The sequence below is a fragment of the Gallus gallus genome, chromosome 26, assembly GCF_016699485.2.
Source record: "Gallus gallus isolate bGalGal1 chromosome 26, bGalGal1.mat.broiler.GRCg7b, whole genome shotgun sequence".
Taxonomy (NCBI): domain Eukaryota; kingdom Metazoa; phylum Chordata; class Aves; order Galliformes; family Phasianidae; genus Gallus; species Gallus gallus.
Window position 1 is genome coordinate 1,421,831 of NC_052557.1, and position 23,199 is coordinate 1,445,029.

The 23,199-nt window shown below is 56.3% G+C and overlaps 1 protein-coding gene across 1 annotated transcript; it reads left to right on the top strand.

Moving 5' to 3' along the window:
- Positions 1-14,254: 14,254 nt before the first annotated feature.
- RBM15 (RNA binding motif protein 15) lies at positions 14,255-22,075 on the top strand. The gene has a single exon (XM_015299147.4). It carries the CDS (start codon positions 14,375-14,377, stop codon positions 17,240-17,242), a length of 2,868 nt encoding a protein of 955 aa, XP_015154633.2. The 5' UTR covers positions 14,255-14,374; the 3' UTR covers positions 17,243-22,075.
- The last annotated feature ends 1,124 nt before the right edge of the window (positions 22,076-23,199 follow it).

Sequence of the window (23,199 nt, forward strand, 5' to 3'; positions counted from 1 at the left end):
TCTTGCAGGGGCCGATACATCCCCTGCAAATCCCAGCATAGCACTGGGGAGGGAGAGCACAACCCAGCAGCACCCCCAGCCCTTCCCATCAGAGCTGCCACGGGGACCCCAAGGAGGTTCTGGGACCTGTGGGCAGGCATACAAAACACACAGGGGGTGCAAAGTGGGAGCAGGGAGCCCAGGGCTGGGAACAAGAAGGGCGATGCTGAGTCTGGAGCACAGCTGTGGCTGAGATGCACTATGGGTGAGACATCGACCAGGTGAGGGCATGCTGGGGCTGTGCAGGGGTTCCTGGACACGGGCACCCCAGCTTCCCAATGGAGACGTGGTGAGCACTGCTGCTCGTTGGGAGCTGAGCACGGCCGCTCCTTGCAGCAGGGCTTGGATGCAGCACCTGGCACCAGTCCCCCTCTGGCTGCTGTCCCTTGGCTCACAGCTCCTCTAGGTACAAAGCCAGCACGAGCCAAGCAGGAGGGGGGGGATGGACAAGGGGTGGGGAAGGGGTTTGCCATTTCTGTACACCCTCTGCTTTCTTTTCCCTACAAAATCCGCCCTGCCCCCCCCCCCCCCCCCCCCCCTCCACTCCATGGCTGAGGGTTTTTTGTCTCTTAGTTTGTATTTAAGGCAAAGAACAGTCGGGGAGGGCGGGCAGGTGGAGCAGGAGGGGGCACCTGGGGGCACACAGCAGGGCTGACAGGTTGGGAAATGGGCAGGAAAACCCAATCTGGGGGAGCTGGGAGGGAGGGATGATGACAGCATTGCTGGCCTCTGGGCTGGGATTAGCGGGTGGGTGCACTTAAAGGAATTTTAATCAGCCAAAGACGATGCTGTCGATAAATACAGCTTTATGGCAGCATGCTGAGCACCCCAGGAGCATCGCAGACTCACTGTGAGCCCACAGCCAGCCCTGTCTGTCCCCATGTGTCCTCCCCCCCCCTCTGGGATGCTCCGGGCTGTCGGTCTGCTGGGGTTTGTGCTGAGGGTTTGGCGAGGAGGGCGGTGGGGTTGGTTGTGTCCAGATCCTGCTCACTTAACGTGATGAAATCTAATAAATCTATCAAGCCTGGAATGGCTTTTCTTTCCAGTCAAGGAATGCAGCCTGCACCCCATGTTTGGCTGAGCCACGAGAGCTTCGCATGGGTTTATTTTACCCCCCTGGCTGTTCACAGCCGATGTCCTCAATGCTGCCATCCTTTTGGGGTGTGGGAAGCCTGGATTCAGCCCCGGCTTGCAGCCAGCTTGCTGCAGCGCTGGGGTTTGCGCCTCAGTTTCCCCCTCTGGATGCCCCTTCCCAGGGAAGGGCGGACTGCTGGCAGCACGCCTTTATAACAGAGAGACGCCTGTGGATTCTGCAAAAAGACACTCGGAGGCAGCTGAGGACAGCCCCGCTAATTGCAGAGAGCAGAGCACGCTCTCGTTTGCCTATTACGGTCCCAGCACTGACGCGTGGCTCCGGCACCGGCGGCGCCCACAGCCCCAATGGCCCCAAAGTCCCCATTTGCTGAGCGTCCCTTTTGTTTCCCCTCTCCCAGCCGCTGGCACCCAGAGCTGCCCTTTTCTTTGCCTTCACCCCCCAGCAAAGGGCATTTTGGAGAGGCGAAACGGCACCCAAAGGGCCGCGTGATGCGCAGCATCCCATCTCCCGCTGCTCCTTTTCCTCCATCCCACGAGCAGGGCTGCTCTCCCCACCCCACACCAAGGGCTGCGACCCCCCCACCCCCTCCCCCATCCCCCTTTTTAATTGCTTTTTCCTCTTTTTTTTTCAGCTGATTCATGAAATTCCTGCTCGGTGTGGCTTTAAGCTGTTTACGCGAGCTCGGGAGGCGACAGCAAGGGGTATTTTTAGCTCGCCGGGTAGCAGAGCGGGATTAAAATGCAGTCAGTGTTACAGACGCTGGGGCTGAATCAGTATTCCTGCACAAACCTCTCCGTGCCAGCATCTTCCATTGAGTGTCTGAAAAAGCCGAGTTTCCATGGAGACCCGGCTCCAGGGCAACCCGATTCCTCGTTAAAAAGCAGCAGGTAGGAGCGGCGCGAGGCGCAGCCACGCTCCAGCTGCAGGAGGAGAGAGCGGGCACAGCCCCGTCCTCGTATGGGATGCAGAGGGGAGGGCTGCAAAGCGATGTTAGATGGGGGTCGGCTGCAAACGGAGCTGCCTGTCCTTGTCCTGCCCCCATCCCATCCCGTCCATCCCTCTCGGATGTTGTTGGCTTTTGGGTTGGTGGTGTGGGGAAAGGAAGCGATGCGGCGCTATGGGGCTCTGCCCATTTGGGTTTGCACTGCTGTGATGGGGGGAATTTGCCCCCCAGCTCCAGCAGTTGAGTGAGCAGAGCCTATGCTGGGATTGTGTCCTCGAGGGGCTTTGCCCCCTGGTTGTCTCCAGCCCTGAGTGGGAGCAGAAATGCTCTATGAGGATGAAGGTGAATGCTTGGGGCTGCACTGCTTCTCCCCTCTGGGTTTACCTGTTGGCCAATGTGGACAGGTCAGCCATAAGTCTCCCATAGAGAAGAGACTGAACGTCGGTGATTTCCTTCTCCTGCTACCTGGAGAAAAAGAAAGTGGTGAACTCATGCTGGTAAATACCTGAGTTATCCCACTTGACCCCATCTCTGTGCTCAGGGCTCAGCTCAGAGGAATGCAGACAGCGCTGGGAAAGCAGCAGAGAACTCCCAGCGTGGCACTGGGGAGGCTTTGGTGAGAGACTCAGCGCTGGGCTGGGCAATGAGGGCATCGTCTGCACATCCTAACAGCTGTGGGTCAGTCGGTCTGCAGCCTCTATGGAGGTGTTTTATTGGGGACGGGGAGATGGGTCATATGGTGAACATCAGGATCTGGTTTCTATTTGCACGTCCCTGGCGATGGGGTCCTGCCTCAGTCCTGGGTTTTCCAAGCAATCCCCATTTCTGGATCTGCCGAGATCCAAGCTGGAGCTGCAGGGCTTCCTTCTGGTCGCTCTGCATGTATTATGATGGGATTTTCCCATGTGGCATGCAGCTCCTGGGCAGGGTTGGGATGGAGCATCCCCAGAGGAAGCAGTTCCAGTCCATCCGGCAGCGGTCCCCGAGGCCTCCCAGCCCCAGAGTGAGGTCCCAGTGCAGGACCTGAGGGCAGGTGGGCTTCACGGAGAGGTGGGACACGGACGGAGGAGGGATGGAGCACCGCTGGAGCAGCAGCCCAATCTCACAGCAAGGCCACGGGCAGACCCAAGGCAGCAAACCACGGACGCCATCAGCTGCCTCTGGGCCGCCTCCTCCACAGTCCGGTTCAGCATTTGGATTTCCAAACCACTCCAGAGCAGCCGCGGTGGAACGAATCTGCTCCGCTTTCAAAGCTGGGTTTGTGCTTTCCCATCCTTCACCTAGGAAAAACAATAATGAAAACCTGGCTGCAGGAAAAGCTTCTTTGCTTTCTCAAAGCCTTTTGCAATAGAAGAGAAATGGACGTTTAAAGCCCCGCGTCCTCGGAGCAAAATCTGGGTTGAGAGCCCCTGTAAAACAGAATGATTTTTGCAGCAGCGTTTCTCAGCCTGATTTATTCACACCTTGGCCCAACCGGAATGCTTTCAGTGGGAAGGTTCCTTTTGATCTAGAAACTGTAGTCTTTGGCTTTTCTTAATTGGAAACCGCTTCCGTTTTCACTAATAGCTGCTCTGCCATCCCCAGCCTGCGTGAAACCACTCATATCCACTGCGTTGTTTCCAGGACTGGGAGCAGCCGATGCGATGGGCTTTGATCTCGGGGTGCACTGAGGCACAGCTGCAGCACTGAGACAACAGTTGGTTTGCCCTGTTCTGGGTACTAAAAGGGGGGAAAAATACCCCATATTTCAGCCCAGCTCCTTCATTTTTGGCAGTGGTGCCCATGGGGTGGTGGGGATGCTGCTGGAGGGGCACCACTGCTTGAGGTTCTCTGCTGAATGGATGGCTTTCTTGCAGCGTTTGCTGTGGGTCAGCACAGCGCCCTGTGATGCTGCTGGGGTTGGTACCCACTGGGCACCAGGGCTGGGTGTCAGTGGGGCTGGGCAGTGCACACTTGAGCTGCGTGCTTCCCCAACCACAGCTTCTTTGGTGCACACGTCTGGAGGAGGCTGCAGGGAACACATGTGTGTGTGCACTGCCTCTTATCGCCACTGCCTGCCCCGGCTGCTCCATCATTTCCTTGTTGTTTCCTCCCAGGCTGAGCTGCTCTGCATCTTTGCTTTCTGCTCACACAAAGCGATGGTTGCAGAATTGTCTGCAGCCAAAGGGGGAAAAAAAATAAATAAATAGAGCAAAGCAACCACTGCACCACCAACAAAACCCAATAAACTGCAGCACTCCGGGCATCCATTGACACAAATATCATTGTAACACCCCTGAAGTCTCCACCGTGCACAGCTTCTCTTGCTCGGGGGGGGCTTTACTGCTCCGCTTCCAGCACTGCAGCCATGGGTGTATCATAGCCCTGGTGGGAAATGCTGCTTGCTTGAGCACTGCAGTGCCCTCAATCTTGCATCGGGATCCCTCCATGGAAAGGAGGGAGAAGCCCAAAGGGCAGACCGTGGGAAGGATGCTCTGGTTGCTGTTGGCTGGGCTAAGCACCGTATAACACCCTCTGGTTTGCAAGCAACTCTGCAAGGCTGTGGCAGCACATTGCAGGGCCAGGGGAGCTTCGTGCCCTGCAAACCTCACTGCAGCCCCCTGCTCCTCTGCCTTGCATTTACTGCCATTTGCAGCTCTTGGTTATTTTCTGCTGTTCATTTAAAGACAAAATAAAAAGAAAAAAAGCGGCTGACAGCATCCTGCTGTTCATGGAAGGAAACTATTTAGGGACACAACCAGTGGGCTTTGGAAAGCGTATCATAACGGGAGAGCTGTGGTTCCTTCCAGCCTCACTCCCTGCGATGCAGCAGCCGCTTTGCTGCCAGCTCAGCTGGGGCCCCTCCGATTTCCAAGTGGAATCACTGGGATTCAGCTGGAGCTGAGGGCTCTTCGTGCCTCCTGAGCCTTCATCCCTCCTGGAGAAGGACGTCATCCTCCTGGAATTGGTTTAAACACGTCCTCGGTGCGGAGCGGCGAGCGGGGAGCTGACTGATGGGTTTGGCAGGGCTGGGTTTGGGGGAAGGAATGGGCTTTTGTGAGGTCGGGCTGAAATGGAGCAACCAGTTGTGCTGGAACTCGGGTGGTCTTTGAGATCCCCTCCAACCCAAAGGTTGGGTCTGTGATCCCATGAACCCTTCCAGAGCTGAGCTGGGAAGCGATGAGGGAGGAGGTGAGGAGAGGGGCAACTCCTGGTTGGGGCTGTGCTGGGAAAGGAGCTGGGCCTGTCCTGCAGGGGGGTGGGCACAGAGGACCCTCATGGTGCCCCCCAACCTTTGCTAAAGCCTCCAGGAGACGTGGGCTGAACGTGGCTGTGGGGCTGTGCTCTGCTCGCAGGCAGCGCTGCCATCCCATGCCAGCAGTTCATGGTTTGGGACTTCTAAATTCGGCTCTTTTTGGGGTGAACGGTGGGGAAGGAGGACCGGAGCATTTCTCTCTCTTGCTCCATTGTCGGATCAAAGTAATCCTGGCTTTAAAGGCTTCCCATTCAGTGCAGGGCCGACGGGGAGCAGAGCGGTTCAAATATCCGAGCACCGCCTTTCCATGCTTTGATATCCCTCGGGATCACTCCACCCTGAGCAGCTCCTGGGCCTGCCCACGTGTCTCAAAATGCAGCTGTCACCGGGCTGCAGTCTGCAAGCTCACCCCAGTGAGGCTTCCGGAGGTAAAGCAGCTCCCTTTTTGGTCCTGAGGATGCTTTGTTTTTCTCTCCCTGTGTAGGAAAACAGTTTTGTCTTGCAACAAAAAGCCAAGCCAGCAGCACGAGCATCTGCACGGCGTACACGGACCCACTTGGACACCAGCTGGCAGGGTCAGGATGCTGCTGAAGCACCCTGATGGCAACGGAGGGCAGCAGCTACGGGGCAATGGGAGCTGCTCAGGGAAGAGCTCACACTGAGGATGCTGCTCCGGGCAGATCGATGCTAATCCCATTGCGTGCACTGCAGAGCTGGCAGCAGAGCAGGAGGGCAGCAGGGCCGGCACATCCCCAGCCCTCATGGTGCCACTTTTGAGCTCAGGGCGCAGTGCTTCACCCCCAGACTCAGCTCCCCCGTCCCAAATCCTCCTTTCTGTGCCACCCCCAGAAGGCAGCTCTGCTTTTCCTCCCGCTGGTGATTATCCTTTGTGGTTAGGACAGGCCATTGTGTCGGACCACTTTGACTTCCTGCATCAGGCAGGCCGTGGAGCACCGCGTGGCACTGAGCCTTATTGTTAGCATTTATTACTGCGGAGGGAACGAGCACAGAAAGCACAGCTCCATGGGTGGGTAGCTTTATAAAGCAATCACCTACGGCCGTGCAACCTGTTATGAAAACTCTCTGCAGAACCAAGCCGGATTTGCTATGTGCATGGGGGGACTGTGGGTAATTACAGGGGAATCAACGTCTCTTGATGGGCTGAGAGCCCACCGTGTTTGTTCTGGAAATTAGGGGTGTCAGTGGTGGTGTTGGGGGTGTTCCCCCCTCCCCAGGGGTTGTGCAGGAGGGGATGAGGGTGGTAGCAATGCTGCCTGATTCCTAGGTAGGAAGCAGCGGTGCAAACACTGAATGCTCAGTGGTAGATTTGCTCAATCGTCCTCCATGCTCAGTGCTGATGAGGGCTTTGGCTCTGGTTTTCCTCCCCTGCATCCCAACCCCACTGAGGTCTGGCCCAGGTAGGACCCCTATGGGCACAAAACAGCTGTTTGGTTTGGTTTGGTTTGGTTTGGAGGGAAGGGGGGGGGTAGAAGACCCCAAATTGCTGAGGACACAATGAAGCTTCGGGCAGCTCGCAGTGGGGTTTAGGAGGTGATTAATGGGTGTGCAATGAGACAAACCCGAGGAGCAGAGCAGGAGGAGGGAGGGATTGAGCTTGGTGCAACATAGGAGCTGGAATCCATTTCCTCCCCATCCATCCATCCATCCATCCATCCATCCATCCCTCCCTCCTCTCAAACAACCTCTCCACAAGCATCTGGCTTAGCCTTAACTCTGCCCACCTCTGCTTCTCCCTCCCCATCGCTGTAGTACAGCTCCTGTCCACAGTGACCCTGCTGTGCCACCACCTCCCACCCAAAGCCACCTGCTGACCCTCCCATCCCAGCTGAAGACCTCCAGAACTTCTGCAAGCCAAACTGAGCTGCGAAAGGGTCTGGGTGAGGCTGGCATCTGGGTTTTCTTTCTCCCTCCTGCACGGTGAGGGTGGATGAGAGGACCCAAGGAGCCATCAGGGCAGGGTCCAGCCCTATGCTGTGCCCCAGGTGGTGGCACAGGGTGGGGGAGGGAAGAGAGAACAGGCTGGACTCATCAAGGCATTCACAGCCTGGCTTCCCTCCTCTCTGATTTTGTTTAAATTAAGCCATCTGCCCACATTAAATGGTAAATTATCTCAGCTGCTGCCTGTCTCCCTGTGGGGAAAGCAGCCAGAGGAGGGAGGAAAGGGGGGGCAAAAGCTGTAGAGCTGCCCCTGGCTGGGACCTACAGTGCTCTCATGGAGGTGTGTGCTGTCTCTTACGTAGACCAGAAGTCAGACCCAGGCAAACCAGAGCTGCTCCTTTGCCCTTGGCACGGGGCTGAGAGCTGTCCCTGATCCACCTGATGATGAGCAGCGAGTCGGCTCGTGTCCTTGGGAGTCCTCTGGGCAGCAGCACTCACTGGAGCAGGGAGATGGGAGCTCTCATGATTCAGCTCAGAGCAATGAAGGCATTCAGTGTACCGGGACGGCAGCACCGGAGCTGCTATGAGGAATGGGCAAGGCAGGCCCTGGGTTAGGTCAAGGTGGGCTTTTGCCTGATTTTTTTGTTGTTTTAATATATATATATGTATATATATATATTTGCCAGTGGCAACAGCAGAAGGATGGCTTTTCATCGTGTTAACTGAGCAAGAGCCTTCTGGTCCTCTCTGAGTGCTGGGCGGCTCTCTGGTGGATGTCTTCCCCCAGGCAGCCCCATGCTGTGAGCTGAGCTCCAGCTGCAGGGCTGCGGTCAGACCTGGGGTGCAGCTCAGTGCCTTTTCTCACTTGGTGTAACGTTGGGTGAAGCTGTAGGGTCTCCTTCTGCTCCCATCCCCAGAGGTACTTCGGGGCACCTCAGGCTCTGGGCTGTGACAAATGGGTGCTGATGGGCTCCCGGGAGGAGACTCCTGGATCCATCCCGCACTGAAATAGGGATGCAGCAGTCGGTGGAGCATCCCCAGGGCAGGGCGAGAAACGAGGCTTTGAAACCCTGGGATAAAAAGCAAGCTGTGCATTTTCCCCTGTCCACACCTCCTCTCTCCCACCTTCTAGCCATTATTTGCGAGTTATTTTCCAATGAGCAGACTAATATTCACAGCAGCTTGAGCCTGAGGTGTGAGAAACAACAGCAGTGCCAAAGCTCTGAACGTGCAGCAGGCACTCGGGGTGGGATGGGTGGAACAACGCGCAGCAGAGCTTGCCATGAATGCACTGAGAGTGTCAGCAGCAGTTGTTGCATCTCCTTGGAGTGATGGTGACCTGACTGCTGGCAGCCTGTGCCGTGGGCTCATTAAACGCCAGCAACTTGGGTCTCATAAAGCTTTCTGGAGGGATCTGGAGGAAAATCTCAGCTCTGAGCATCCTTGGGCTGTGAGGTGCGTGCTTTTGTGTCTGTGCTTCTCCATCTGCCCTGTTGGATGGCGTGGAGGAGGCTGAATGGAACATGCAGGCTGGATCCCAGTGGTTCAATCCCAGTGGTGGAATGCAGGGCTGTTCAGCTGGGGTGGTGCAGATTATGGTGGGTTAAATCCTGCTCTGGGCTGGGGGAGCTCTGGCGTGCTGTGCCTGCCGCTCATAAAGGCCCGCAGTGCCCAAGCAGTGGGGAAGTGCTGGATAAAAGATAATGGTGGGCTGCAGGTGGGGGAATTCAGGTAGGAAGTAGCAGAAAGCCACAGGGAGAGAACAGAGGAGAAGCAAAGAGATTTTTTTCTCCTTTTTTTTTCTTTTTTTTACTGCTGGGAGATGGCAGGAGATGCTTCAGTGTTCCATTAAAGCCACCCAAAGGATCCAGGCAAAAACCAAAGTGCCCGAAGCAAAGCAGTTGGAGCGAGGGGAGGGAGAGAGGGGTGGATGGAGCTCAGAGCCCGGAGTTAATGGCCTGTGAACAGGATGGATGGTGAGGGTGGGGGGCAGAGCCTGAAGGGCAAATCACGCCTGCAGGAAAGATGAATGAGTGCACCCAGGATGGGCACTGCAGCTTCCCAAGGGCGCTGCAGGAGGATGGGGCAGGAGACCGCCACGGTGAGGAAGGGGTTAAACAAACAACGTGGTCTCTCATCAGTTTCTAGCAAACATTTGGGCTTTCCGCTCCTTTGTGTGCCTCTCCTGGCAGTGTTTAGGTGCAATAAACCCACATATGTGTGTGCACAGGCAGTGCCCTTCCCTGAGGGCTGCCGGGGAAAAATAACCTCTTCCATCTGCGGGGCCTCTGAGCTGTGGGATGGGTGATTATCCACAGGTGTCAGATGGGGAAACTGAGATGCAAAGCAGCGGGATGGGTTGGAGCAGGGAGGGAGGAGAGCCAGCAGTGGGGCTGCAAGCAGCGGGAATGTGTTTGCTTTGAGGGTCACCTCAAAGCACCCGGACCACGAGCAGGGCTTGTGCTGAAGTCCGGTTTTGCCCCCCCATGTGAGATCGTGGAGGGGCTGGAAGGCTCCCTGGGAGGCTGCAGGGGGAGGTTTTCACCCCGGGTGCTCTGTGCTCTCCATCAGCTCCGCTCTTTTTTTGGATGGCTTTTTTTTCCTGCGCCCAGCCGGGCACCCGTCTGCAGACAGGAGAGATGAAAATGAGCTCTCATCTTCTGCGGAGGAGAAGTTCACGGAGAGAGATGGAGGAAAAGCGAAGGGAAATTAAGCAGAAATAGCTTCGGGGTCATTTAAAAATATCCCCACGACTCCCTTAAATATATACTGAGCGAGAATTCATAGCCCGTGGCTGATGGAGCTCCAGGCACCGAATGTACAGAACGGTCTCTGATGAAGACCCATGGGATGGGTTGGAAGGGAGGGGGCAGGTGAGGGCTGCAGGGCAGCTCCCGCCCCCCACCCATGTGAGGTGATGATGCTTTGGGGGATGAAGCTGCCACGGGGTGATGTTTATGGGCTGCCAAGCACTGGGATGGCTGGCAGCAGCGGGCTGCTCTTTGCATCGTCCAGCCTGTTGGTTCTGAGATCCCAAAGTGCTTTCCATCTCGCGGTGCTTCGGCAGTAAGAAGCCTCCCTTGTTTCTAGCAGCATCCTGGACTGAAGGAAGGCTGATAAGACAGGTCTGGATTAGCCAGAGCCCATGAATTATTCACTGCTTCTCCGAGTTGCAGAGGATCCCATTACGAGGTGCAGAAGGGTCTCCTTGAGCAGCACAGCGTTGCCCAGAGCTGTGGGCTCAGAAACCCAAGAGCTGGACGGATCTCAGCTCACACCTTCCTTCCCCAGGGCCAGCGCTGCTCCCATAAGCAAAGGCAGGCAGGCTTTGACTTTGGGGCTCTGCCTGAAGGTTGGTGGGTGTCTCCTTACAGACCTGATTATTGATTGTCTCCTGCCTGAATTCCCACCCTGTCCAGATTGTAACTGCTGCCCTCGGGATGACGGATGGAGCTGCCAGCCTCTGATTTATTCTAATTGCCATCTTCCCTTCCCGCTAGTGATGGAGAGGCACTGCGCTGGTGTGCTTGAGCTGCAGGCTCTGGGGGCATCTGGGTGATATTACTGTTATTATTTTGCTGCTGCCTGGATTTGGAGCATCCTCTTTTCCCATCTGTCTGGCAAAGGAAAAAGTCACTCTGAAAAAACACAGTCTGGGCACACAGGGTCCATCTCCTCGGCCCCCATGTGAGGGTGCTGCGCTCTGCAAGCTCCTGCTCAGCTCATCCCTTCGTGGCTGCTTGTACAAAAGGCTGAGAAGCACCGTTTGCTGCAGGCTGCATCTTTGCTTCCCTCCCCACCGGGATGGTGGGGAAAGGGCCTGAGGTTCTGCTGGGCGCTGGGCTGGCTTTGCACAGCATCATCTCTTAGCATTGCCTCTCACAGCAAGTGTAGCTCATCCTGCAAGCATGTCATGCTTGGCAGTGATTACAGCTTGCAGCAGGGATGGGGGCCTCCCCTGTATGCCCCCTCTGTCCCTATCCAAGGAGAGTTCTCTGCCCAGGAACCCTTGCTGAGGCTGAGCCCTTTATCAGACATCTGGGGACATTTTGAGGGCTATGTGAGGTCCCCTTGTCCGGAGCTGCCACCTGTTTGCAGGTCATGCAAGGCTGCTGCAGAGCTCACTCATCACGTCGTGGTGCAGCGGTGTGTCACCGTGCAGTGACACGGCAAAGCATGGAGCAGAAATGCCAGTGCTTAAAGGCACCGGGCTGAGCCTCATCAGTGCTGAGCATGAGGACCTCAAATCCTTCTGTGGTGGGTACCCCAAATCTGGTGCCTCCATCCCACCGTCGAGATGGGGAGTGGCAGGAAGGGCCCGGCTGCTCAGTCCTTTCTGCTGATGGATCCTGGGCTGCAGTGCAGGATGTGGCCCTGCTCTGCGCTCCTCCACGCTGCCTTAATTCTTTCTCCACTTTGGGGTTTTTACTCCTCCCTTCCTATTAATGTCAGGTGGAAAGTGAGCAATTACTGCTCTAACGGCTCTGCGAATTCCTTCGTTGCTTATCGAAGCCGAGCGGTGCGGGCCGAGGAGGAAGAGCGATGAAATGCAGACAGAAGGAAGAGGGAACGATCTGCCCGGCGCTGGGATGGGGTACGGCGGGGTCGGATTCGGGCCCGGCAATTCCTGGGCTGTCGCTGCCCTCTGCCGGCTGCGGGGGCCGGGGAGCAGCGGGGCGTTGGGACGCTCGCAGAGGACGCTGCAGGTCCTCGCTGCTGTGCAGTTGGTGGGGTCGGTGCTGGGTGAATGCAGGTCTGCTTCAGCTGGGCAATTAGCGAGCGCTCCTGATTGACTTCAGAGCGTGGGGGGGAGAGCAAAGGGAGGAAAGGCAGGCAGTGGGGCGAGCTGTTCCCACTGAGCACGTTCAGGCGTGGAAGCACAGAGAGCTGTCAGCACTGCGAGGAGACCCCATGCTCTGTTCGGGCTGCAGGACGGAGCCTGCTCCTCCTGGCTTTCCTCGAGGTGCCGTGAGCTGTCTCGTGGTTTGCTGCCAAGCCTCACCGGGAGCCCGTGGGGTGGATGTCCTCCAGCTTCTCTTTCTGCTGGCCAAGGCAGGCAGCATCACATGAAGTGCAGTGAGCGCGTGGGGGAAGCTGAGGTCGGAGTGCACGTCTGCTCGCTCTTGCACTGCAGAGAGGCTCCCAGGAGGGCTCTTGTGGCTTCGCCTAAGTGAAGCTAACGCATTTCGACATCTCTAATGGCCAGCTGGGATGCGAGTGCATCTCCAGGAAGAACGGAGGCTCGTCTGGATGCAAACCTGCCAACGGGCCGACGCCTCCCCTGCTGAGATGCTCAGAAGCCGTCAGTGCAGGGGGCTCAGCATCCCTTTGCCTCTCCTCCTCTGTGACCGTTTCTGGCCCGGCTTTGAGGAGGAGATGCTCGGTTAAAGCCCAGGGAAGGGCAGGTTGCACCGACCCTGCAGCACCCAGGAGTCCCCCAGGATGAGTGTGGCTCCGCAGAGGGACCCGGAGGGCCGAATCCCACTGACTCCAAATGTAATCAGACATCTCCATCTAGGCCAGGGGCTCAAGGGCCATCTGGCACCTTAATTATTCATGCGCGTAAGTAAACACAGACAGAGAGCTCGTTATGGAGCCTGGGCCTGGGGAGCCGTTCCTGCCTATGCAGAATCATTTCTCACGCTCTGACACAGCGTGCGCCTCTGCACGGCTCACTTTGGGTGCTGCATTGCCTTTCCCTGCCCCCAACCCCCCCCCCTTCCAAAGGTACCGCTGCCACCAAACCACCCATTGGGCAAACCCACATCTGCCATTGGCTGATAAACTCCAGAGGGGAAATCCCTGCTTGGAAAGAGCGGATCCGGAGGAGGGAAATGAGCCGAAGCGCCCGGCAGGGGGGCCCATCCCCGGGCTGCGCGGCCCAGCGCTCCCCCAAGGTGTCTTTTAGGCTGTGATTCATCAGCTGTGGGATTTTAAGCTCCGTGTTTCGCTCCCAACGTGAGAATCATGGAATCATAGGATCACAAAGGGGGGGGGGGGGTGGTGATGAAGGGGTTGGGGTTATCTGTATCTGTTCCAAGCCAAAATGCTGTGTGTTTGCTTTCTGTTTAACTCTGCAATATTCCGCTCCCGAAGCACGCCGTGGGTCGGGTCTCCTTGCCGAGGCTCGGGGTGCAGAACCCTTCCTTAGCGGCGCAGGTCCTGGAAGGGAGGTATACAACGGCAGGGCAGTGATTTTCCCAGGGGGGGAAAGAAGAGCCCGGGCTCTGCCCTCCCGTTGTGCCCCGGGAGAGCAGCGTGGATCGGACGCTGTCAGATGGAGATGGTGTGACGGCCCTAATGGGCCGCTATTAAAAACGCGGTTCGGTTCTCCCTCCGTTGGCTGCAGACGCCCCGCGGGAGCGATCCCATCACCGCGGGTAGCGCGGAGCGGCGGGGACACCGCCCACCTCCCCGAGGTGACCAATCGAGATCAGAGCGCTCCTGACTGACGACCACGTTAGCCAATCCGCAAGCTCTTGGCCGCATCCAATCAGATGCCTGGAGAGATTTTCTCGTCCAATGGTAAACGAAGAGCGGAGCGTGGGCAGCAGCCCGCGCTTCTTCAGGAGTGGCGGTGGATTCGGCCAGTCGGCGCAGCGCAGGCCGGGTTAGCAGTGGCCAATGGAGAAAGGGGGCGGGTAAAGTGCTGATCGCGAGAATTTGAGAGGGACGACGGGAACCCGCGGACCAATGGAGAGCGGCGGGGCGGCAGGGCCGAGACAACTGGCAGATGAGAAAGCCAATCGGAAGGAGCCCCCAATGGCCAATGAGGAAAGGAGGTCCCTCACCGCCGAGCCGCTCCTAGTGACAGGAGAACGCGACCAATCAGAAGGCGGCGCCCTTTCTAACTATCCAATGAGATAGCGGGGCGGGGCGGATAGGGGGCGGCTCTTCCCGGCGCGCGAGGCCGGCCCGCAGACGGACATCTTCCTGAGCCAATGAGAGCGAGGATCGAGGGGGCGGCCGGGAGGGTCTTCCGCCCGGCGGGAGCGAGAGGGTGGGGGTGAGGCGCCAGGCGGCCAATGGGCGCCGAAGGGGCGGGGCCGGCGACCGCCGCGGCTTCCAAGATGGCGGCGGATGCGTGAGCGCGGCGGTCAGTCCGTCGGTGAGGCCGCCGGGGCGCAGGGCCGGGCGGGAGGCGGCCCCGCCGGCCGCCGCCATGAAAGGCAAGGAGCGCTCCCCCGCCAAAGCCAAGCGGTCGCGGGGCGGAGGGGGCGGCGAGGACTCGGCCTCCTCCTCCTCCTCAGCGCGCGGCGAGCGGAGCAGCAAGAAGCCGAGCGGTTCCGGCGGCGGCGGCGGTTCCAACGGCGGCAAAGCGGCGGCGGCGGCGGCTTCCAACGACAGCAACAGCGGCAGCAGCCGGCGCGGCCCGCACCCGGACAAGGCCGCCCGCGCCGGCAGCCGGGAGTACGAGAGCGGGGCGGCGGCGGCGGCGACGGGCGGCGGGGGCGGGCGGCACAGCTACGGCGGTAAAAGCGCGGAGCCGTCGCGGAGCAGCAGCAGCCGCGGGGGTGAGTCCCGAGCGGCGGTTGCGGCCCAGTCGTCCTCCTCGTCTGAGACGGGCGGCGGCGGGGAGTACAAGACGCTGAAGATCAGCGAGCTGGGCTCTGCGTTGAGCGACGAGGCGGTGGAGGACGGGCTGTTCCACGAGTTCAAACGTTTCGGCGACGTGAGCGTCAAAATCAGCCGCCTCCCGCCCGGCACCGGCGCCGCTGATGAGCGCGTGGCCTTCGTCAACTTCCGCCGGCCCGAGGATGCCCGCGCCGCCAAGCACGCCCGCGGCCGCCTCGTGCTGTACGACCGCCCGCTGAAAATCGAGGCTGTCTACGTGGGGAGCGGCGGAGGGAGCAGCCGGAGGCGTAGCAGCCGTTCGCCGGCGCTGCTGGACAAGGAGTCTCCCTATGGCACGGCTGCCGTGGGGCTGGCGGCGGCGGCGGCGGCTGTACGGCATCCTGCAGCCGGGGCGACACAGAGGGCTTTGTCCCCCGCTGGCAGCGGTGGGGCGTTGGGTTATCGGGACTACCGGCTGCAGCAGCTCGCCTTGGGCCGCTTGCCGCCTCCGCCCCCTCTGCCCAGGGAGCTGGAGAGGGAGAGGGACTATGGGGGCTTTTACGAAGCGCGAGTGCGGCCGGCCTACGGGCTGGAACGGGTGGCCAGCGTGGCGGCGGCTGGGGGATTCCGTGGAGGTGGAGGGGGTGCTGGAGCTGCCGGCGAGGAGGAGATCAGCCCTGAGGATGACCAGAGAGCCAACCGCACGTTGTTCCTGGGCAACCTGGACATCACCGTGAGCGAGACAGATTTACGCCGAGCTTTTGACCGTTTTGGGGTCATTACTGAGGTGGACATCAAAAGGCCGGGGCGCGGGCAGACCAGCACTTATGGTTTTCTTAAATTTGAAAATCTGGACATGGCGCACCGGGCCAAGCTGGCCATGTCAGGAAAGGTGCTCCTGCGTAACCCTATCAAGATCGGGTATGGTAAAGCCACTCCAACTACCAGGCTCTGGGTGGGTGGCCTTGGGCCTTGGGTGCCCCTTGCCGCCCTGGCCAGGGAGTTTGACCGTTTTGGCACCATTCGTACCATTGATTACCGCAAGGGTGATTCGTGGGCCTACATCCAGTACGAGAGCCTGGACGCGGCGCAGGCGGCGTGCACCCACATGCGTGGCTTTCCCTTGGGTGGGCCGGATCGCCGCCTCCGCGTAGACTTTGCGGATACCGAGCATCGGTACCAGCAGCCCTACCTGCAGCCCCTGCCTTTGCCACCTCCTGCTCATTACGAGCTCGTGGCAGAGGCGGCTGCTTTTGGGGCTCACCGGGGGGCCCCACCCGATCCGCTGCGGGGGGCCAGGGACAGGACGCCACCGTTACTCTATAGAGATCGTGACAGAGACCTTTATCCCGAGACAGAGTGGGTGCCACCCCCACCCCCTGTACGGGACAGGAGTAACCGAGCAGCTGCCTACGACCCACTGGAAAGCCTAGAACGCCGTCGGGATGGTTGGTCCTTGGAGCGGGACCGAGGGGAGCGGGAGTTGGGCAGTAGTAGGGATCAGCCTAGGAAACGGAGGCTGGCCGAGGACGGAGGCCGGCACTTGGACCGCTCTCCGGACAGCGAGCGCTCCTCTTCCTCTCGGAAACGTCACTGCTTGACCACGACCACACCACCAGACCGCAGCCCCGAGCTCGTCGGAGGGAGGGAGCGTTACAGCAGTGACCCGGAGCGCTCATCGTCCCGCTTGCTCCTCTTGGAGCGGCCCTCTCCCATCCGGGAGTCGCGGAGGGGCAGCTTGGAGAGGGGTCAGAACGAAAAGCGCGACCGAAAGAATTCCGCTGAAAGGGAGCGGAAACATCGCACTTCTGCAGCAGCCACTGCACAGGAGTGCAAAAGCCCGGCCAAAAAGGATGAACGTGCTGCAGAGGGAGGCGGTGGAGGCTCCCGCCTCAAACCTCCGCCTCAGAAACAGCAGCAGGACGGAGCGTCGCAGGCTGGGGGAGCCCCCAAGCTGTGCTTGGCGTGGCAGGGGATGCTTCTGCTGAAGAACAGCAATTTCCCGTCCAATATGCATCTGCTTCAGGGGGACCTCGGAGTTGCCAGCAGTCTCCTTGTGGAGGGAGCGACTGGTGGGAAAGTAGCTCAGCTCAAGATCACCCAACGTCTTCGTCTGGACCAGCCCAAGCTGGATGAGGTGAACCGCCGCATCAAGGTGGCGGGTCCCAATGGCTACGCCATCCTTTTGGCCGTGCCTGGCACATCAGACAACCGCTCCGCAGCCGGAGCTGGCGAGGCTGCCACCACCTCCACCCAGAGGCCGCTCAGGAATCTGGTTTCTTATCTAAAGCAAAAGCAGGCTGCTGGGGTGATCAGCCTCCCTGTGGGGGGCAACAAAGACAAGGAGAACAGCGGGGTCCTGCACGCCTTTCCGCCCTGCGACTTCTCCCAGCAGTTCCTGGACTCCACGGCCAAGGCGCTGGCCAAATCAGAGGACGACTATCTGGTCATGATCATCGTCCGCGGGGCATCCTAAGGCCCTCGTGTGCTCTGTACCCAACCCTGCCTACTCCTCCACACAGCCCCTCCAGCGTGTGCCAGGTGCTATGGGATACAGCCTTAGCCAGCCCTGTCATTATTTTAAAGTAGATCTTTGTTTGTAGCTGACTTTCTGTGCCCGTTTTTTTTTTTCTTTTTTTTTTTTCTGTTACTGCATTTTTCTATAAGGTTAGAAGCCAGAAAGGTTGGTTAGCCATTAGCGTGAGTAGGATGTTTGAGAATCCCTCATCCATGGGGATAGCGGGGAGGCCAGGCCTGCTTTGATTGATGGGAAAAAAAAAGGAAAAAAAAGGAGAAAAAGAAAAAAAACAAACCACAACAAAAGACTGGGGAAGGGGTGGGGCGGGGGGGGGGAGGGAAGAACAAACTCCCATCTTCCTCATTTTGATTCGCGTCCTTTTTTCATTTCATGTCTTTTTAAAGCAAGTTGGATAGCTCATCCTCTATAGAGTTCCGAACCGAAAAGACCAGATTTAAAGCACTCAGTAGTTTGAATGGAAAACCACATCCCTGCTAGATGCAGACTGGTGTCAGCTGTTCTATTGGGTCGTGGGAGTTCTGTGATGGCCTCAGGCCCACGGCATCCCTTTCCTCAGGAGCCTGAAGGGTTTCCCTTTGAGTCTCGTGGCTCGAGGTCGATGTCCTTCAGGTGACCAGCACCTGCTCTTGGGTACACTGCAGAACATGAGTTCCTTTGTTGGGTGTTTGATTCATCCGGCCCCACAGGATGCATGCACTGAAAGTATGCTTTTTTTGGTTGTTTTCTTTTTTCTTTTTTTAAGAAAAACAGGTGTATTTCTCCTATTTCTCTCTGTTCTGTTGTATCCCATATATGCACTTTGGGTTTGTAGCAGTGACAATGTTTGGTAAATAGCTGAGGACTTTGTTACAAACCATGAATGTCTCGTGCTTACTCTGGTATGCAAGAAACAAGGAGGTGCTTTAAGAATATATTGTGGTTTTTTGTTTTTACTGCCTTTTTCAAAGAGTTGCAGGTACAGTGGGGTCTGCTTCCACAGTGCAAACTCTGAGCAAGTGTGCTTCTTTCCAGAGATGGTTTTAATTCTCTAATAATTTAATTACCTAAAAGTTCTCATCATCGTATTACCTCTTTGTTAATAGCAAGGAACTGCTGTCTGCTAGGGACTTTTCAGGTACAGTACAGTGGGCATTACATGAGGTTTATCGTTCTGTAGGCATCTGGAGTAAAGTGTTCTCAGCACCTTGGAGAAGCACTCCGGGGCGCCGAGGAAGGAGGAAACAGTTTGCCTTGATTTTCCAAAGAACTTTGCTCATTTTCTCATTCATTTTCCCCTCGTTGGGCACTCTCCTCCAGCTGTCACACCTTGCTCATGCAGCACTGATGAGGGAGGAAGGCATCCAGATCCCCGTTGTTTTGGTTAGCAGTTGGAGGGATGCCGTGTCTGGCTTCTAAGCTGAAGGGTGACTGACTGTATTGATCTACAGGCTCTAAAATGTAACCTTGCACTTAAAACCAGAATGTAGTCTTGCACTTAGCCACATTTTCAGAGACAGGCAATGCAAACACAGCACTGCTTCTCCCAGTTGTCCTCCATTGGGTTCTGTGGGTGAGTGGTGCAGGTTGACCTCCCCATCAACTTACACCGCACAAAGACCCGATTCCAAGCATGGGGCCGGGCTGCCAGTAGTACATATGAAGGAGGAGATGTGTTGAATGTATTGTATGGACCCAGCAGTTGTCACGTGTGTGCTCGAGATTCACTGTCACAGAGGTGCATTTCTGTAGGGCCTCTTTATGGAGCAGCTTTCAGAGCGTGCTCTGATTTCATTGGGGTTGGATTTCCCATTTCTGACCTGGAGGAGCAGTGTTGTGTCCCCAGCATTGCTGGGAGCTGAGAATTTGAACGTGGCAGCGTACCTTGAAGGCAAACTTTGGTTTTAGAGCCATTTTTCTTTCTAAAAGCCTCATTTAATGCTCTTAAGTGTTTGAGGGCGAAATCCGGGCTTCCTGGGTTCTCGTCCTTCAATGTGAATGTAATAGATGGCAGAAACCAGCTGTTCATCTTACTATTAACAACGAGAACTCCTCGGAATGACACCAGTAATGCAGATAACGATGTGTTAGGAGATGATATGGCATTTGTACCACTTCCTGCACGGAATGTCTGTTTTAATTCTCGCGGGTGTCTGTTGCGTGTTGGTGTGGAATCAGCACTGCTGTGCTGGTTTGCTTTCAGTGCTCCTTGCATTTGGGGTGAGTTTTCCCATGAATCTGAACTGGGGGAGCAGAGGTTGAAGGGAAAGGAGCTTGAACTGCTGGGAAAATTCCAATCTGCCCAACACCCCACAGAAGCACTGATGTTATCGTGTCCAACACTGACACTTGCCGAGCACGGTGGTTGTTCATGCCGACACCCAGCAGACACCTGTGGTTGTTTTAAAGCCTGTAAAACTTGGGGTCAACACAGCTTGTCCACGCAGCAGAGCAAACTGTGGGCGAGCAGCTGAGGCAGCGTGGGATGCCTTTTGGGAAGAGCATCCTGGCTGCACTTCCCTTTCTCCTCGTTGAATAGCAGTGGTTGTACTTCTACGGGCCGAAGCTGCGCTGTGCTGGAGGGCAGCAGGGAGCAGGGCAGGCTGTGTTTGACCCCAGGTTTTCTGCTTTCTTACGGAACGGAGTACCTGCTTCTTTAAATCTGGTTTATTTGTGGTTGCTGCTCTGTTTTGTAAGCAAGGATTTTAACACCCTCTGAGGGTAATTAATGTCAAAACCTAATTGACTGGCAACATTTTTTTTGCCGGCACTTAGTCGCGTGCTGCCATCGAGTCTGGCGCAGCGTGGGCTGTGCCTTCCCTTGGGCCCCAAAGCGTGCACCATTGGAGTAACTGTCCTCTGAAAGTCATCCTGGCCAGGGCTGACCGCGTGTAGAAGTCCGTATGTGATACCACTTCTGTCTAGAGCAGAACAGATGTAGCAGACTTCAGCTCCCTAATCATATTTGGCATTACGTTGCTCAAGCAGGAGCTCAGTGTTTCTTCTAACATCGTGTGCAGCCAGTGTTCCTATATTTCAAGAGCTAGCTGTGGAAAAAGGATGTCCTTTTCCTGGATCGTTTTGTATAGCCGTGCTTTATGCTTTGGGGAAAGAACCTCAAATGACTCATACTTTTGTTTAAGATTTTTAGTAGTTTTTGTTTTTTTTTTAATTGGAAACTTTACGCAACTTCCTTGGCTGCTGGCCAGTGGCTTTGTTTGCTCCAGCCTGGTGCTCGGTCTGCTGCTGCCTGTTACCATCAGCTCTGCGGGTGGAGGGCTCTGGGTTGCAAGTCCTGGAGGATCCTTTTTAAGCCTTGCAGAGGGAGAAGGGATTTACGTGCCAGGCAAATCTGAACCTTCTCCATTGAAGTGTACGGATGTCGAAGGACTGGGATGATTTGGTGACCTCTTGCTCAGCCCCTGCGGAGGGCACGGAGGAGGGCTTGGGGTGTCTTGCATTGTTGCAGAGCCATCGAGCTGATGGTAACCGAGGTGAAAGGCCTTAAGTATTAACGTGGAGGAGGAGTGAATGAAAATTGTGAAGACAGGTTCAAAAACTCTGAGGACTCAGGGAAAATGGCTTGGAAATACTTAGTTCCGGGCTTTATGTAAACAGTGGTGAGGGCAGTGCTCCTGTGGAGCCTCTTGCACGCCTGTTGAACAGAAACAAGAGTGGAGAAAATTGCTGCCATGCATAACACAGAGTTTTTGGGGTTCTTTCCCCCTTGTCTGCCCATTTTCTATGGACTTCCTGCAGACTGTGCTGAAGGACAGGTATTCCAATGAATTATAGCCTGAATGCTGGGATGGTTTTTGTACTATTAGGCTGAAGGCAGGGCGTATTGTTCAGAGAATGGTTAACCAAATCCACACCTGCGGTTCTGGTTGTGTGCAAATGATGGGTGAGAAACACGACTTGAATAGCGTCGGCTTTAAATCCTGCTGGGTGCATCTTTGCTTTGCCCTCTCCTTAGAGTGACACAGGAGAGCTGAGAGCAGGAGAGAGCCTTGTGAGCGCTACCTGTCACGCTTGTGTCGATACGTTGCCTTCAGGAGATGTTCTTTGAGGAAAGCCAACCCCATTGGCAGCACTTGGGTTGGTTTTTCTCGCGGGTGATCCTTCTGATTTATCCTGATAGCCGTTAATGGATTCGGTTGGGTGACCATTGATACTGTAAGCCTGGTTTAACCTCGGTCCAAAACCAAACCCTGAGCTGCTCGTTGTGCATCTATACATGGAAGGTGACTTCATTCAAGGCTTCATGCCCCTGGGTGGTGTTGGTGCTCTTTGAAGTCTGGGTAGAATATTCAGCAAGGCTTTGTCGTCCTGTGTGATGTAAGGAGGGGGAAATCTGTTGTATGCATTTGTATGGGATAACATTTTCTTTCCTCCTGCAAGCAAAGCTGGCGGACTGCAGAGGACAACCACGTGGGATAATGAGCTCTAATGGACCTTTGGGAAGAGAAGCTGTGGCTCGTGTGGAATTTACACGGGCCTCTTGACGGAAGAAAGCTTATCTGTTTAGTATTTGTGCATTTTACTAAAAATGGCAGCTTTAAAAAAAAAAAAAAGTTGTGTATCTGCTATTGTGATGCCAATGGCCGTGTTTTAAGTGGAAAAAAAAAAATGACCTCTTTGCTTTGTGCTGTGTACACAAGATTGCTGGAAAAGTAAAGGAATACCCTTTTTATGGCTCACACAGCTTCCCGTTAGCTGTCACTCAAACATGCGCTCACAGTTGAGCTGATTTTGTTTCATTCTAAATAAATTGTTTCTTTTGAGGAAAAAAAATGGTTTTTCTGCCTGGGAGTGAATTGACAACAAACGTTTGACCCCTTTGTTTGCAGCGGAGGGGTTCTTTGCTGCTGCTGCTGCTCGGTGGCTGAGCCGACGCTCGCGGCTCTTGTGCAAAGAAGCAGGGAGAACGGAGCTTTTGCATTGACCAGCGTGTTTTACCTGCTCGGAAGGACCCAGCATCACCCTTTGGTTGGCAGCAATGGGGTTTGCTCGCTGCTTCACTCCTCATCCGTACGAGGAAGCGGTGCTGATGCTGGCATGCAAGAAGCAGGGGAGCGGCGCCCTGCAGCAGAACGGTGCCCACGGCCGGGGCTTCGAAGAGCCGGAGTTGCTGAATGTTGCGGTGCTGATCGGTTTCGTTCACCTCGCTTGTTTTGGGCTTTTAGTTTTCCATTTTGATTTTCATTACTTTTTATTTTTAATTTTTTTTTTTCTTTTTAAGTTGGAAGAGAGAGGAGGAGGAAAAAAAAATATATATAAGCTTGAGAGCGCGTTGAAATCTTGCACGTAAAACCTCTGCAAAGAGAAGTGAGGCGTTAAATGGTGTTTAGATGCCGTTAATAAAGCCTGTCCTGCCACACGTTGAGCCTCTCCTCCACCTGCGGGGCCTTTGCAGCCGTCCCTTTGCAGCAGTTGTGTGGTGCTGGGTGTAGCTCGGAACGGACGACGAGTCGGTGTTGGTAATTTAAAACCTTTGTGTTGGTGTCAGTGCCGTTTTCGGAGCCGATTCCACCTGCCTCGGATGTGCATGCGCCCTGATCGCGTCCCAGGTGCCGCTGCGCGTTTGCTTGCGGTCGAGCACGCCGTGCAGTGCAATGGTGAGAGGAGGACGGAGGCGGCCCGCCGCGTTTGGCTGCTGTGGTTGTGCCTTCCCCTGGCCTGGGCTCTGCGTTCGCCGCAGGAGACTTCGGGGCACGGTTTGACCATCAGCTGGGATGGAGAAGAAGCCGACACTGCTGCATCGCTGCCTTCGGAAAGCTCTGATGTGACGCGCAGACGGAGACGCCTTGAAACGCAAGCTTGCCCTGATTGCTTTGACATCCTTTCGCCTCCCGTGGATAACCAACCTGCTGCTGTCCTGGGGCCATAGAGGAGCGCTGCTGGGCTGCGGGGGCTCC